General features: G+C 42.8%; 1 protein-coding gene across 8 annotated transcripts in view; it reads right to left on the reverse strand.

Moving 5' to 3' along the window:
• Nucleotides 1-9,171, reverse strand: part of LOC147259094 (1-phosphatidylinositol 4,5-bisphosphate phosphodiesterase zeta-1-like) — a 17,529-nt gene extending 8,358 nt beyond the window's left edge. For 2 of the 8 annotated variants that reach the window (XR_015117152.1, XM_086209308.1), the window contains exons 1-9: nucleotides 9,039-9,139; nucleotides 7,796-7,988; nucleotides 5,956-6,160; nucleotides 5,583-5,784; nucleotides 3,439-3,583; nucleotides 3,029-3,181; nucleotides 967-1,152; nucleotides 677-830; nucleotides 219-335 (exon numbers count right to left, since the gene is read on the reverse strand). Coding sequence is in view for 7 of the 8 variants with exons in the window: in XM_086209308.1 (XP_086065434.1) it covers nucleotides 219-335; nucleotides 677-830; nucleotides 967-1,152; nucleotides 3,029-3,181; nucleotides 3,439-3,583; nucleotides 5,583-5,784; nucleotides 5,956-6,160; nucleotides 7,796-7,852 (1,219 nt within the window). In the remaining variant the exon portion in view is untranslated. The other 6 variants (XM_086209310.1, XM_086209309.1, XM_086209311.1 and 3 more) reach the window with 6 other exon arrangements.
• Nucleotides 9,172-13,407: the final 4,236 nt, after the last annotated feature.

The raw sequence follows: 13,407 nt of genomic DNA on the forward strand, positions 1-13,407 counted from the left end.
AATGGATGGATGGAACAGGCATTTTTTTCAACTATAGCAGAATTATTACACCACATCTGCCTCTCTCCTCTCCTGACGATAGAAGGATGTCCAGCGAAGACTACTATTCATTTACAAACTCTAAAGGTACATTGTGTAGGATTTAGAGGGCATCGTCAACATGCGTATGATATTTTAGCAGGTATCTTGTCCACACTGACTACATCATGAGATCTCACCCAGCTGAGAGCCAACATTCCAAAACTCCTGAGGGTTGTAGTTGGATGAGGACGTTCTTGAGCCTGCTGGATAAATCCTGCTAAGGAACTTCTGATTGTGCTGAACAAAATCTTGACCTGCCAGACAGGAAACCAAAGGTCAAATGTCTCCTCTTACACATTCATTGATGAACAGAAGTTCTCCTTTTGGTCCTGCACCACCAAACAGCAACATGATGCCAGTTAAGCTGATTCTGACCATCCGTCGATACTTCTAAATAAAGTAAGTTTACGATACGTTTCATTACTTAAAAAGTACTTTCTCATGCTGCACATGTCAAGTTGAATATGGACATAGGCCGGCAGGGACTTCCCCTTTTGAGATCAATGTAGTTATAAATCATCAAATTTATATTGTTTGTAATCAAATTAATGCATGAACTCTTCTCGTAAATTCAGTTCCATTAACACCATTTTACCTGAGACTTGGACCAGCTTGCGAGCCTTCTTCTCTGCCATAGATGTGTTCTCATAGGAGTTCTGATTGTCTTTGGAATGACTGAAGCTGAAGAACTTGACAGACACGGTGTACACAATGAGGTCAGACAGAGCCTTTGCCACCACCACCTTCTTCTACTCATCACATTTAGGAGAGAAAGAAAGCGACAGAAAGTAAACCGCAACAACTAATCTGCCTTGTCTCTTGATTCCGCTTTCTTTGTATTAAACTGATCTGGGGTCAACTGTTCCCTACTCTTAACTGACTCACTTTCTTCTTTAACCCTGCCTTCCTGGAGAACTTTGCTTTGGCTTGATCCTCATCTTCCTCATCCTCGTCCTCATCATCATCCTCCCCCTCATCTCCACTGTCCTCTGCCTCTGTCCCTGCTGCACCTTTTGTCTTAATGTCAGGCCTTAGCTTTTTATTCTTGATGAGAATCTTGTACTTCAGGTCCTGATATCTCCCACAGAAACATAACAGTATGGATTCAATTTATTATAAATATAAAGGTATCTGAACATAGACACATTGATAAAACCCTCACACCGCTGTACGAGTCAAAACAAACTCTCCCTGACCCTGCATCCTCAAACTTGGAACACAAACATCAAAACATTTGCTTTGCACAAACCAATCCGTCTCTGATCTGTCAAAAAAAAAGAGAAAAAAAAGCTTCAAATATTCACTCAGTAGCCACATACACACGACTGGGTATGGCAGGATTAAAAGCAGGTGTGCTGAATCACCGACTTGTACATCTGCCGCTACATTTCACCGCTCTGGCTCCAAATGTGCTGTGATGGTGCAGAAATATGCTGAAAGTTGAAACAAAAAAAAAGTCTGGACTTTAGAAGGGTGGACGTTATAAACACTGGTATGAATTTAGCCTACAGGATGGTAACTGGATCACCGGAAGGCAGCGTGACTTGTCTTTTGAAAAGGAGGTTCGACACGTGCACTAGAGGCCTTGTTGATAGTCGTTAGTTGCAGTACAAATACTGCTCTGATTCAAAGTCTGCATCTAGCAAAGTATGGTCCAAATACCCGGATGTATTCCAGCTCTACCAGTTTTACTGAGAATGCATCAGAAGGTGACTTGTGTTGCGCCTCAGTCTGACTCAAACTCTTCAACTGCGCTGCCAAAGTGTCAAAATAAAATGGTTGCATGTTATAGCAAGAAGGAAAAGTGAAGTACAGTTGGTTTCATGAGAATACGATGATGTTCACATAGCCCAACTAACAAAACACATAAATTCCAAAAGTACGACCACTTGCAAGTACCAATACTGTTCCAGTTGGGATCTGCTTATTAAATCTACTATGCTTTGCTTTATGACCTACTATGGACCTTCTGATGGATATTGAAACCATAACAGAAGCAGCGATCAGATATGACGAATCCTCTCACCTGGCCTTGGGACCCACATCCTACTCAACAGCATCAATGTCTCACGAGTCAATGTTCTACTGTATGTGAGATGTTCACCTCCAGCTTGAGGCCCACTAGAACAGTGGTATATGTGTCCTTGATGCAGGAAATGAGACCTGAACACACAAGTAGAAGCACTATGGACTAAACTTGGCCTTCAGTCCTGGATCTAAACAGGGAGTGTGTCAGCAGTTGGGTGGCCAGAGCTGCTTTCTTTCCATGAGGACAAGGTAAGAGGCTCACAGGATTTTTCAATCTGCTGAGTGATCTTAATCTGTTTAACATATTTATTAATTTGTTAGCTAACAAGCGGCCTAAATAACAAGGGAAATAATCTGAAGGTAGCTGACGTTTTTTGGAGTCAGTGCTATTGCCTTGGAATTCTTAGGACTGCACTGTTTGGTGACCCCAGGGAGGGAATAACCTGGCTATCAAGAATGTAGAGTTGAATGACAACACATGCAGAGGGAGCTTTACTTAACTGTCACAGGATGGTGTCAGCAAGGCCTCAAGGATCGCTCGAAGCCTGTCAGACTTCTTGTAAGTGACCAACCAGCTGCCTCGCATCATGAAGACTGATGGACACTTTAGAATCACATCCCTCAGAATGTGTAGATAAATATCTGTGGTTTCAATGACGGTTGCAAATACAGAACATCTACCTGTGAGACCCAGTGGATAACCAGAAATATGGAAGTACTCTGAATGAGACTAATGAGGCCCTCAATGACTGCTAAAAGGTCTTATTTTTTAACTTTTTCTTTGCTTTGCAATCACAGACAACAAACACACAAAATCACAGACAAACACTTCCATCCCTCTGCTTCCCCCAGCTGCTCAAGCATTAAACACACATTCTGTTTCTGATCTAGAAGCACATATCAAGCTCTGGTTTCTTACATTTGGGCTAGGAATGTCTCCAGAGGTTGGTTGATTTAGGGGTGTCCTCAGCAACTTGTCCCCCAGTATATCGATGAGGTACTGGGCCATGATCTCCTGCTGCTCTAGGGAGCAATGGGTCTCTAAGGACAGGATCACCGGATAAGCAGACACCTGCCAGGAAGAAAATATGATGATGGTGAAGCCTCTAAATCCTTCAATGAGCATCAACCTGAATATAAAGGTTGGAGATGCATCCCAGGGAGAGGACAGCTTGCAGGCAAAGCATTGATATCAGAGGCGCTATTAATTAGAGCAAATGCAGCTCAGTGGGACTCCTGGAGCCTACAGAGGCAAAAGGCAAACACTGCGAAGACGCCTGGGGCAACACTCCAGGAAAAACACGTCACAAAGGCACTCGTCAGTGTTACCTCAAAGGCGTGCTGCTCCACAGTGGCGATGACATCCTTGAAGAGGATCTTGGTGGTCAGAGTGTAGCCATGGTAGACGATAGGTTCAACATCTGGTCCATCCCAGCAGTCGATCTCCAGACAGCGACAGCCTTTCCTCAAAGCACTGACACACACACACACACACACATAAACACACACAAAGAAAAGCTATGACATACTGTAATGTAAGCAACTACAGCCATCATAAGAAAGTGAATCTATGTGACACTAATGGTATCAATAGTTGTAATTGCCTTTTTGCCAATTCCATGCATCATACGATATTGTTTTCTACTGGTGACATCACTTTAACTCTCACCACTCCTGAAAATACCATTAACATTGACTCTAAGTCAGCTGAATACTGTTTTTGAACAGTAAATGCATGATCTCCTTCCCTCTCACATTTTCCCCATTAAAACCACAGGAATTGATTGTGGGCTGCTGTTGTGAATTTATTTTTGAAATGCTTGCAGCAATTGAATCACAAGACCCTGAGCTTTTCAATGATACGCCGCATGAGCACCCGTTTAAACAAAACAGAACAGCTTTTAACAGCTAGGTGGAGGTGAAAGAATCAGGATGGTGATGTATTTAAATGCATTCGCCCGCAATGTTGAATCAAATCGTCCGTTTATTGCAGAGTTCTATTTTCTGGGAGCTCTACCTTTTTCTGCTGTTAGCATTCCTGCTGTGTTAGATTTTCACGATATCACATGTTGAGGCTGTAGGTTCATTAAACAGCTGTAGACAGCTGGATTTCACTTCAGTAGTCATAGAAATGCCACGAATATCATGTTGTGCACTGGCTTTATAAGCATACCTACGAGCAAAATGAGTCACAAGTCAGAACCGGGCGAGAGTGAAAGGTTGACAAGATGATTCACAGAGCCTGACCTGATCTGAGAACGTGACAAGCTCTTTATTTTGGGACTTTTTTTTTTTTTTTTTTCATTTGCAAAAATGTCCGTGTGTGGATGGATGTGCACCAGACGTAAAAATTATGTAGGGCTGGGCGCCGATAGTGCCACCAGTGGAGCATTATTTTTATAAAATCAGTTTTGTTTTAGACGTAAGAAGACCTGCTGATTTTGGATTTGGTTCTGTTGTGTTTGCGAAACAAAATGCATGACTGCAGGTTGTAATTATCAGCAAAGTCCGATTTGAGGAAATGTGTTTGTTCCCAGTTGGCAGGTTCCTGCCAGTTGGCCTTTCTTTGGCGTGTGGACAGGTGATTTTACAGGTGATTAAGAAAAAATTAAAATAAAATAAACAAGTGTAGAAGTTGTGTATCGTGCAGAGATGATTTTAGCCATGATTGCTGGGACCACCACAGACAATTCCAGAACATTTAATAGCCGGGAGGTCACGTTAAAGATGCGCTGACAACCCGTGTGACAAACACGTGTCTAAACGAGGTTTTTCAGCTTGTCTTATTACATTAGCATGTATTTATACTCAATTACTGCCTTCCACTGTGTAAGCAAAAATCTTTGGCCATGCTAATCTATTTTCCCTCTCCAGCCTTTAGTCTAATGGGATCTCTAAAACACCAGCTATTACTCCTGCCTCTCGTCTCTATGGTGCTCTCGTTAGTAAACTAGAGTCTCCGTGCTGGGTTGGAGGGTCTCACTCTACCAGACCTGCCAGGCTGATCAGCACTTTCACAGGAACCATAAATACACCACTTGTGCTGTCATCAGCCCCTTTTGTAATCACCTCTATTGTCCCATAATGGCACCCCAGCAATTTTACTGTCTGTCCCAACACACGAGTGAGTCCATGAAATGAGCGGCTAAGAGAGTATCCGGATAACACGCATGAAGGTCTGGGGAGACACTTGAGAGCAAAAACACTAATGTGCTCTATCAGGGAGCATTTTAGATCTGTGTCAGAGCAAAATAGAGCTTCAATGAGCTCTATCATTATTATTTGGTGAGTACAGCATCCCATTAATGGACTGTGGAGGATTCAGAAGATAATTGGATGTGGTTAATTTGAAAGACATGCAACAGACACGTTACAATAGTAATTCTGGCATGTCTACCCAGAGAGTGGAGCTTGTTTTTTGCTGTGCTGCGCCACAGAAACAACACCAGCTCGCATATGCAGTGTTTACCTACCAAACATAGGCGTCCAGGTGGCTTTTGCCTATGATCTGGTCTCCCATCAGGTAGGTGTTGTGTGATGAGGAGATGAAGTAGCTGGTGAGAGGCTGGTCCATGTCTTGGTACACAGATGTGTGCGCCTGGTCGAACACACAGCAGTTTTTGGACTCCATGAACCTGAGGAATCCCTCAAACGTCATGCATCTGTCTCTCCTGGCTGGAAAAACAAAGAACAAGCAAAGTCGCGATCAGGAACGTTCCTTGAGCAAAATAGTCAAGAGGAGTTACCGCGATGGCCAGGAGCGTTGGGATGAGCGTTGCCACGTTAAAACTAGTTCCACCTTGAGATCTTTTATAACTAAACCAGCCCCGATCCTTCCCCACTCACCTGTCTCCTCTATCTCATATGTGTCAATCAAACTCTCGGCCGTGTCTTCATTCGCTGTGAGCTCCATCTGCTCCTTGTGGAGGAACTTGAGGAGGTCACAGGCGGGTAAAGTGGTCTTGCCTGAGGCGTAGCACTGGTACACATGCTGGATCTCTGCTCTCCTCGTCGTGGCGGGGGTTTTGCTTTTCTTCATTTCGTTCTGCAACTTTTTTGAGGGGGGAAATTTGTGTTTAGTTTTTAACTTCTATCGTTGCTCTTCAAATCAACATGGAGTTTTGAGCTATTTTATGAAGCACTATCAGTGTCTATTTTTAGTCAAAGCGAATACTTCAGATTGTTCTTTACATTGTCACTTTCTAGATACCTTAAACACTTTAAAGCCCTTTAAAAGAGCGACTCCTCAGCGGGTCTCTATAAATACACAGAGAACAGTGACGCTGAAAATATGAACCACCTTCTTCATTTGAATCCCCTTATTTAGAGATCTGACCCACAATCCTCCTGACCCTGTTCAGGAGGAATCTGGAGCAACAGAATAAATCAATCCAAGATCAATAATCATGTCCAGTTTGGGAATAAAAGCACGAGATAAAACAGAAGCTCCTTCGCTGTGTTCAAAGGCTTCACTGAGATTAGAAAAAAGAACTTTAGGTGTTTTTTGGGGGATCTTTGATGTGAAATCAAACAGAGGAGACTTGCGATCAATTTGAGAACAAAACTATCGACACCGATATCAAAAAAGTGTTTAACTGCATATAAATTACATTTACGGTTTCAAATTATTCATGTGATTCATGGACTTTTATTTTTTTGTGTGCAAATCCAGAAGTTTCCTTCGAGCAGAGTCTCGCGGGACTCACGCTACATGGTGTAAGACGAATCGGCCCCTGAGACTCAACTTCAAGGAAAAGTTTTGTGTTCGCAAACAAAACTTTCAAACAAAGAACTGATTTTTTATCTACACCAAAACATGTTCACATGGAATTTCCAAATTTCAAAATACTTTTTTGATTAGATTTTTCCATATTTTGCTGTTGAATCCAATTTTTGATGGCAAACCTTTTCTGTTTGATTGCATGTCAAATATATAAAAGTAACTGTAATAACTGAGACATGAATTTGACCGCAGGGACGAGTGTCTGACACTGTAAAGGGTATTAACATGTATTCTTCGGGATCTTTTGCAGACAAATAATCATCAATGCATCGAGACAAATGCCAAGTTAAGGCTGTGCTTCCGAATGTTTATGCCGTTGTCTCCCGATGGAGGACTTCTGCGTGAAAAAAATAATTGCAAGAATAGTCTTTCTGAGCTTCTGCAAAAAAGAAAAAAAAATTGATTAAAAAAAGCTATTTGACATCTTAAACATCTTAAATTGGGATCAGGCGGAGACAAGAGGAAGGCTCTCTCAGGAAATGAATTTAAGAGAAAATGGACAAAATCTCAAGCTGATAAAAAGAGCTGAGTTATATCTGCAGAAATAGGCTGGACACAGCAGAGATCTGATTTTGAATGTTCCTTCCCTCTGGGTGTAGCGCAGCATTTACCCAAGCTCACTCCTAAAATATTACTCTCAGTCTGAAAGCGAATAAAAGCGAAGTCAGGGTGATAGCTTGGCACAAAGTCTCCCTCCCAACCCCATCCCTTCCTTCCATCAAAAACTGAGACACGTCTGTGTGAGTTTCCCATTTTACCCTCTCCTCTCCTTGTCATTCCTCTCAGTCAGTGAGACCAAAGCATCTTAGGCTTTCTTTGTACGTCTCTCTCTTTCCGTATCTTTCATCTCTCTGTTATGCAGCCCTTCACAGTTATGACATGAGCCGAGGCCGGTGCTCTTACAGCGTTCCCCGCAGTGTGCTGGCCTCCCGCTGCAGCTCTTCCCTCACAGTGAACCATGCAAGGCAGCCGGCTCTGTCATCATCTTCATCAACAATTTATTGCAGTCATTACCTAAACCTAGAGTAGCTCTGTGACGGAGGAAACAATCACTAATGAGATCTTCCCTTCACCCGTGCTTTTGTTAGGTCTTCACCTGCAAGATGACAAAGCCGATGAGGTGCTGGACGGAGATGACAGTTACTTTGTCTTTGATTATCTCAACAACAGTTCATCTGATCCATGTCAAAGTCAGTGATTGCATTGCCGGAACCTCCAGGGTCTAAGACCCTCAGACTTTGTGGATGCTAACCCGACTGGAGACATTCATCCCAAATGGGAGCTAAGACTGACGCAATGGGCCGTGCACTAGGTGAAGCAGAAGCACCTGAGCGGCTGCCTGCTGCAGGTGGTGCTGGGATTGGAGTGAAACCCAAAGTCCAAGCTCTGATGTCTGCGAGAACCAAAGTCCTCAACACTGGAATCATCCAATCACAATGCTTCATCACTGAGGGACTGGAAGAGTTAAAATATTAAGTCCCAGGTTTTTTGGGTTTTTTTTTTTTTTTGTGGTCCCATGTTTTGAACACATTGAAAAAGGAAGTCCTCACACGAATAGCATAGAGAATCCGGTGTATTTTCAAAATAAAACACCAAGCGCAGCTTCCCTATCGCCAAAACAAGACGGGGAGGGACATATTCTCACCACATACCCCACTTGCACGTAATGAAAACACACAAATCACAGGGAAACAATCAAATCAGCAGAATGTGAGCCAGTTAACGCAGCTGAAACGCTGGCGGCGGGCGAGTTAGCGGAGCGGAGGAGGGACACGGTTGACTCCCGGGTTATGCTTGACATGCAGCACATGATCGGGCCCTCAACTACTCAACTGAGCCCCCTGAAAACCTCGGAGCAGGGACGAGTTGTTCCACCGTCACGGCTGGAAAAATAAAAAATAAAGCTGATCTATCATTTACACCAGCATATCACACCTCAGGAAAGAAACTTCCCATCCCAAATTTGATTCCACACCTTGGATTTTAGAGGGATGCACACTGATAATTGGGGTTATTTGCTGTTGCCTCGTCTGTCACCATTCTGCTTCAAGCTTATTCCGTTCGTCAGTTAGCGTCTGTCCCTCCAGCGTTAACCGTCGAGTCCTGTCTGAAAATCCCAGGTAAACAACAACCTTCCTCAACCTACCTCCGTTACACCGTAGATATCGAAACTCAACAGAAATCTAACAGAATATACTCAGAATCGGTTCACTTTTTTAACGGGTTTCCGGGGAAGTACGCAAAGTCGTTGCCATAGTGACAGAACATTCCGATTGCTTGTGCAACTTGGATTGCATCTTCATCTGAAAGCTGCTGGTAGAGAGTAAACCTAATTAAAAAAAAAAAAAAGCCCTATCAAAAACCACAGTTTAGTAAAAGAAAAGTCAAATATAGTAGCTATTTCCATATAACTGTATTTTTTTCCTCTATCCTGTTTTTTTCAATAAGTTCTCTGAATGAGGAGGATCTACAGGCTCACATCTGTGCGAGAATTTTATTTGCAAGCTTTTAGCCAGAGATTTAAACAAGGTTTTGCAAATACATACAAATTTTTGCAGAGATTTAAATGTGGGGATTTTCATTCAGTCTAATTCCTGAGCTCCAACACCTCAGCAGCCTCACACCACGTGAGCTGTGTGTTTTTCCTCTATTTCCAGTTTCATTGTTTTGATATCTAAAAATATGTTCTTGTATCTCATCGCCAGGCATGGCCAATTTGACATAAACCACAATTTATTCCTGAATGTACTGTGTAATTGCTACCAAATTTAAATGAGAGCAGTGCACATGTAATCCTACACAGGAACGCCACCTACTTCCACGTGATGAATTAAATGCATAAATATCACTCCTCCTGTCAGTCACCTAACATGTTGGCATTTTTCATCCAAAGCTCTATTATCTTTAAAAGGACAAATTCCTGGAAAGGCATTTAGTATTTTGACGAAAGTCCAGCTCCTCCTACAAGATGAACATATACGAACTCCCCGAGTCTGTTTCAGCATGTGATCTGCTTGAGATTTACCACAACAGCACGATACGGCTCCAGCATCTGTATTTTATTCTACAAGGTGCAAATAAGTGTTTGAATTCAATGGTGTTAATTTCATTCACAAAGTCACAGCGAGAGAAATTCGAAATACTCATCTGCGCAAACATCAGTGGAGCTTAGACAACAGAGTGTCTAGCAGTGATTCCGCTAGTTGTTTTTCCACATTTGACAAGAACTTCCTCCCTGGTTGTCTGTGTAAATCGGATTGTTATTGGTGTGGTGTGAATCACTGGTGCACAACAATAGTCGCTGCTGTGTCACAGTCCAGCTGAATCGTTCCTGTCTATGACTGTAATGGCTCGGATTTGGGCCTGTCAGAACCATTGGGCATACGCGTTTGAGGTGATAATTCCCAGGCAGTGAACATGAAGCCCTGTATATGGCCTCTGCCTCTGCATCACTGCACCTCTCTCCTCCTCTCTCTCCCACTCTCTCTCTCTCCTTCTCTCTCCCCCTCCTTCTCTCTCCCCCTCCACAATCGCTTTGCTGAACTCATTTGGGAGCAGAGTGTGCTTGTGTACATAACTGTCAGCTTCTGCTGCTGTGTTTGTGTGCATCTGTGCATATTGGTGGTTGATGCTGAATAAAAGATTAGCAGTGTGTGTGTGTGTGTGTGTGTGTGTGTGTGTGTGTGTGTGTGTGGGTTGGTGTTCGATGGGGGGTCGGGGATTCATCCTTTCACATGTGGAGCTCAGATGCACTCGCATGTGGCTGCATTGCATGTGCTGCTCATTGTGGGAAAATCAGATCAGTTCACTTCATTTCGCTTTGTGATCTAGAGAGATCACGGTTTCATCTCAAGTTTATACTGCGAGCCAAAACCACAATGGTTCAGATGGTAGTGATGAAAGAGAGCAGACTTGTGCACCTTTTTGAAATGTGACACTGTTCTTGCATTGGGCATTGGCTGGGTGGGGGTGGGGAGGGCAGGCTGTGTTTCCTTTTGACATTGTATTCCCCTGCTGGATTCTAACCAACTCATTTGGTATTTATTTGCCCATCAGAGCTTTGATTCAGACACCCCAATGACAGTGGTGATGCTTGATGTCAGCAGAAAACTGGAGAGCTGAGAATCTGGGGGCTGTGAGAAAACGACCAAAGCTTTTTGTGCGCTCGCAGCACATCATCCACCGTCTCTGTGGCCGACATCATGCACATAAATCATCTGGTTCGGCTAATGTTTTTTTGGCTCAGACTTCATTGCTAATTTTTCTCAGTCTTGTACCAAAGAGAAGCCACAGGAAGGAGGTCCCAGGAAGTACGGGTGTTACAGTTCAGTCAGCTCCCACAATAAGTCTGTGATGGCTATAACAGTACAGATGATGCTGTAGTTGCCTGAATGAAACAAATCCATAACGGTCATTGTAACATCATCCATCCATCCATCCATCCATCCATCCATTTTCTACTGCTTATTCTCTTAAGGGTGGTGGTGATGGTGTGGGGGGGGGGGGGGGGGGGGGCTGGAGCCTATCCCAGCAGCCTTCGGGCGACAGGTGGGGTTCACTCTGAACGGGTCACCAGTCCATCACAGGACCAAAACATAGAGACAGACAACCATTCACACTCACAGTCACACCTACGGTCAATTTAGAGTATCAATCAGCCTCGTCCCCTCTTGATGTCTTTGGACTGTGGGAGGAAGCTGGAGTACCAGAGAGAACCCACACAGGAACAGGGAGAACATGCAGACTCACACAGGAAGATCCTGTGCTTGAGCTGGAGCTCGAAACCTGGAACCTTCTTGCTGCGAGGCAACAGAGCTGACCACTGCACCACTGTGCAGCCTCAGTGTTACATCATGTTTATTAAAACACGAGACACAACAAATTGATTATTAATGAGTAACATGAACAGTAGAGCGCAGAAGGTATAACAGTTTACAGAATAATACGTGTATAGCCCTGTATGTAACGCCCTTGTTAGCTGTCACCATATTAAGTCGTTATGTCTGTTTTTTATTTAGTATTGTTGACAAGAAATCTGAGCATTTTAGTCTAGTTTCAATCAATGAAAACTGCTGAAATCTTAGTCTTGATTTAGCTGATGAAAATGTACCTTTGTCTGTTTATGGATTGCCTTCATTTGTCTCTTCAGGTTTTTGGGCCACTGATTTTGATTCCATTTTAATCTTAGTCTTTGGAATAAAATGGATAGTATGCAGTAAAATGTTGTTGGGGTGGGGGGGGGGTCATTTTGGTATCCCACCCAAAAAAGGGTGGTGAAGCAACATTTTTAGTCTGGTTTTAGTCAACAAAATTAACACAAGGGTCTCCAGGTTTGGAGATAGTTTAGCAGCTATAAAGAAAAGCAGACCAACTTATACTAATATATGTTGTTCAGGGTATTTTTTTATATCAAGATTGATTGATTTTAGTCACACAGTGCTATAATCAACAGTTATACATTCATAGTGCAAAAATTAGACAATGACAGCACATGTGAATGGGTTCCCTGAGACTAGCTACTTGAAGCTTGTAGATGGAGTTCTGAAATACTAAATATTAAACAGAGAAAACACAATTGTACAACACATACATAAAAAAACCCACGATAAAACCCAGGACTCACAATCAAATAGTAAAAGTCAATTCGTCATATGTTACTAGCAGTTGTTCTTAAATGCCATGTCCGGAGAACACACACACACACACACACACACACACACACACACACACACACACACACACACGAAGAAAGACTATGTCGTGATGTAAGCAAGTACAGTCATCATAAGAAAGTGAATCTATGTGACACTAATGATATCAATAGTTGTAATTGCCCTTTTTCCAATTCCATGCATCATACGATATTGTTTTCTACAGGTGACATCACTTTAACGCTCACCACTCCTGAAAATACCATTAAAATTGACTCTAAGTCAGCAGTTGTTCTTAAAGTGCCATGTCTGGAGAACACACACACACACACACACACACACACACACACACAGAAAGAAACTGCATGCTGAGTTTATTCCCAGCTGGTTTTGAAAAACAATAATGATGGCATCAGCATTATGCACGCTCAATTCTTCTGCTGATTCACTTCACTCTTCCTAACTTTATCAGAACCCAATATTGCTGAAGGAAAATAGGAGAACATTTACTTTATCTCCAATTTAAAAGTTTGGGTAAATAAGTGTACATTTTGTTGTTTACAGAAAATAAATAAAAGTTCATGCAGCTGCTTAGTATTCTTGCTATTCCATTGCAGAGATAGTGCTCTAGCCCTGAGCAAACGGCCATCTGTTGGAAAAAAAAAAAAAAACACCAAAAAATCCCCGCCATGCAGCAGCATGCGTGCTGCTGAAGCATCATTCATCGTTCTCTGACTGAGCTGGTGTGTTGAGAGAGGCAGGCAGTTGGTTATTAGGAGAGATCCCAGCCAGGGGAAATTAGTGAGTCAAAGCAGCAGGCAGAGATGTTCATTTGTTATTCAGCTCAGGGTTGGAGGATGGAGG

Source organism: Aulostomus chinensis, chromosome 7 (assembly GCF_037954235.1).
Source record: "Aulostomus chinensis isolate RoL2024-O1b breed Wild chromosome 7, RoL_Achi_v1.0, whole genome shotgun sequence".
Classification (NCBI taxonomy): Eukaryota; Metazoa; Chordata; class Actinopteri; order Syngnathiformes; family Aulostomidae; genus Aulostomus; species Aulostomus chinensis.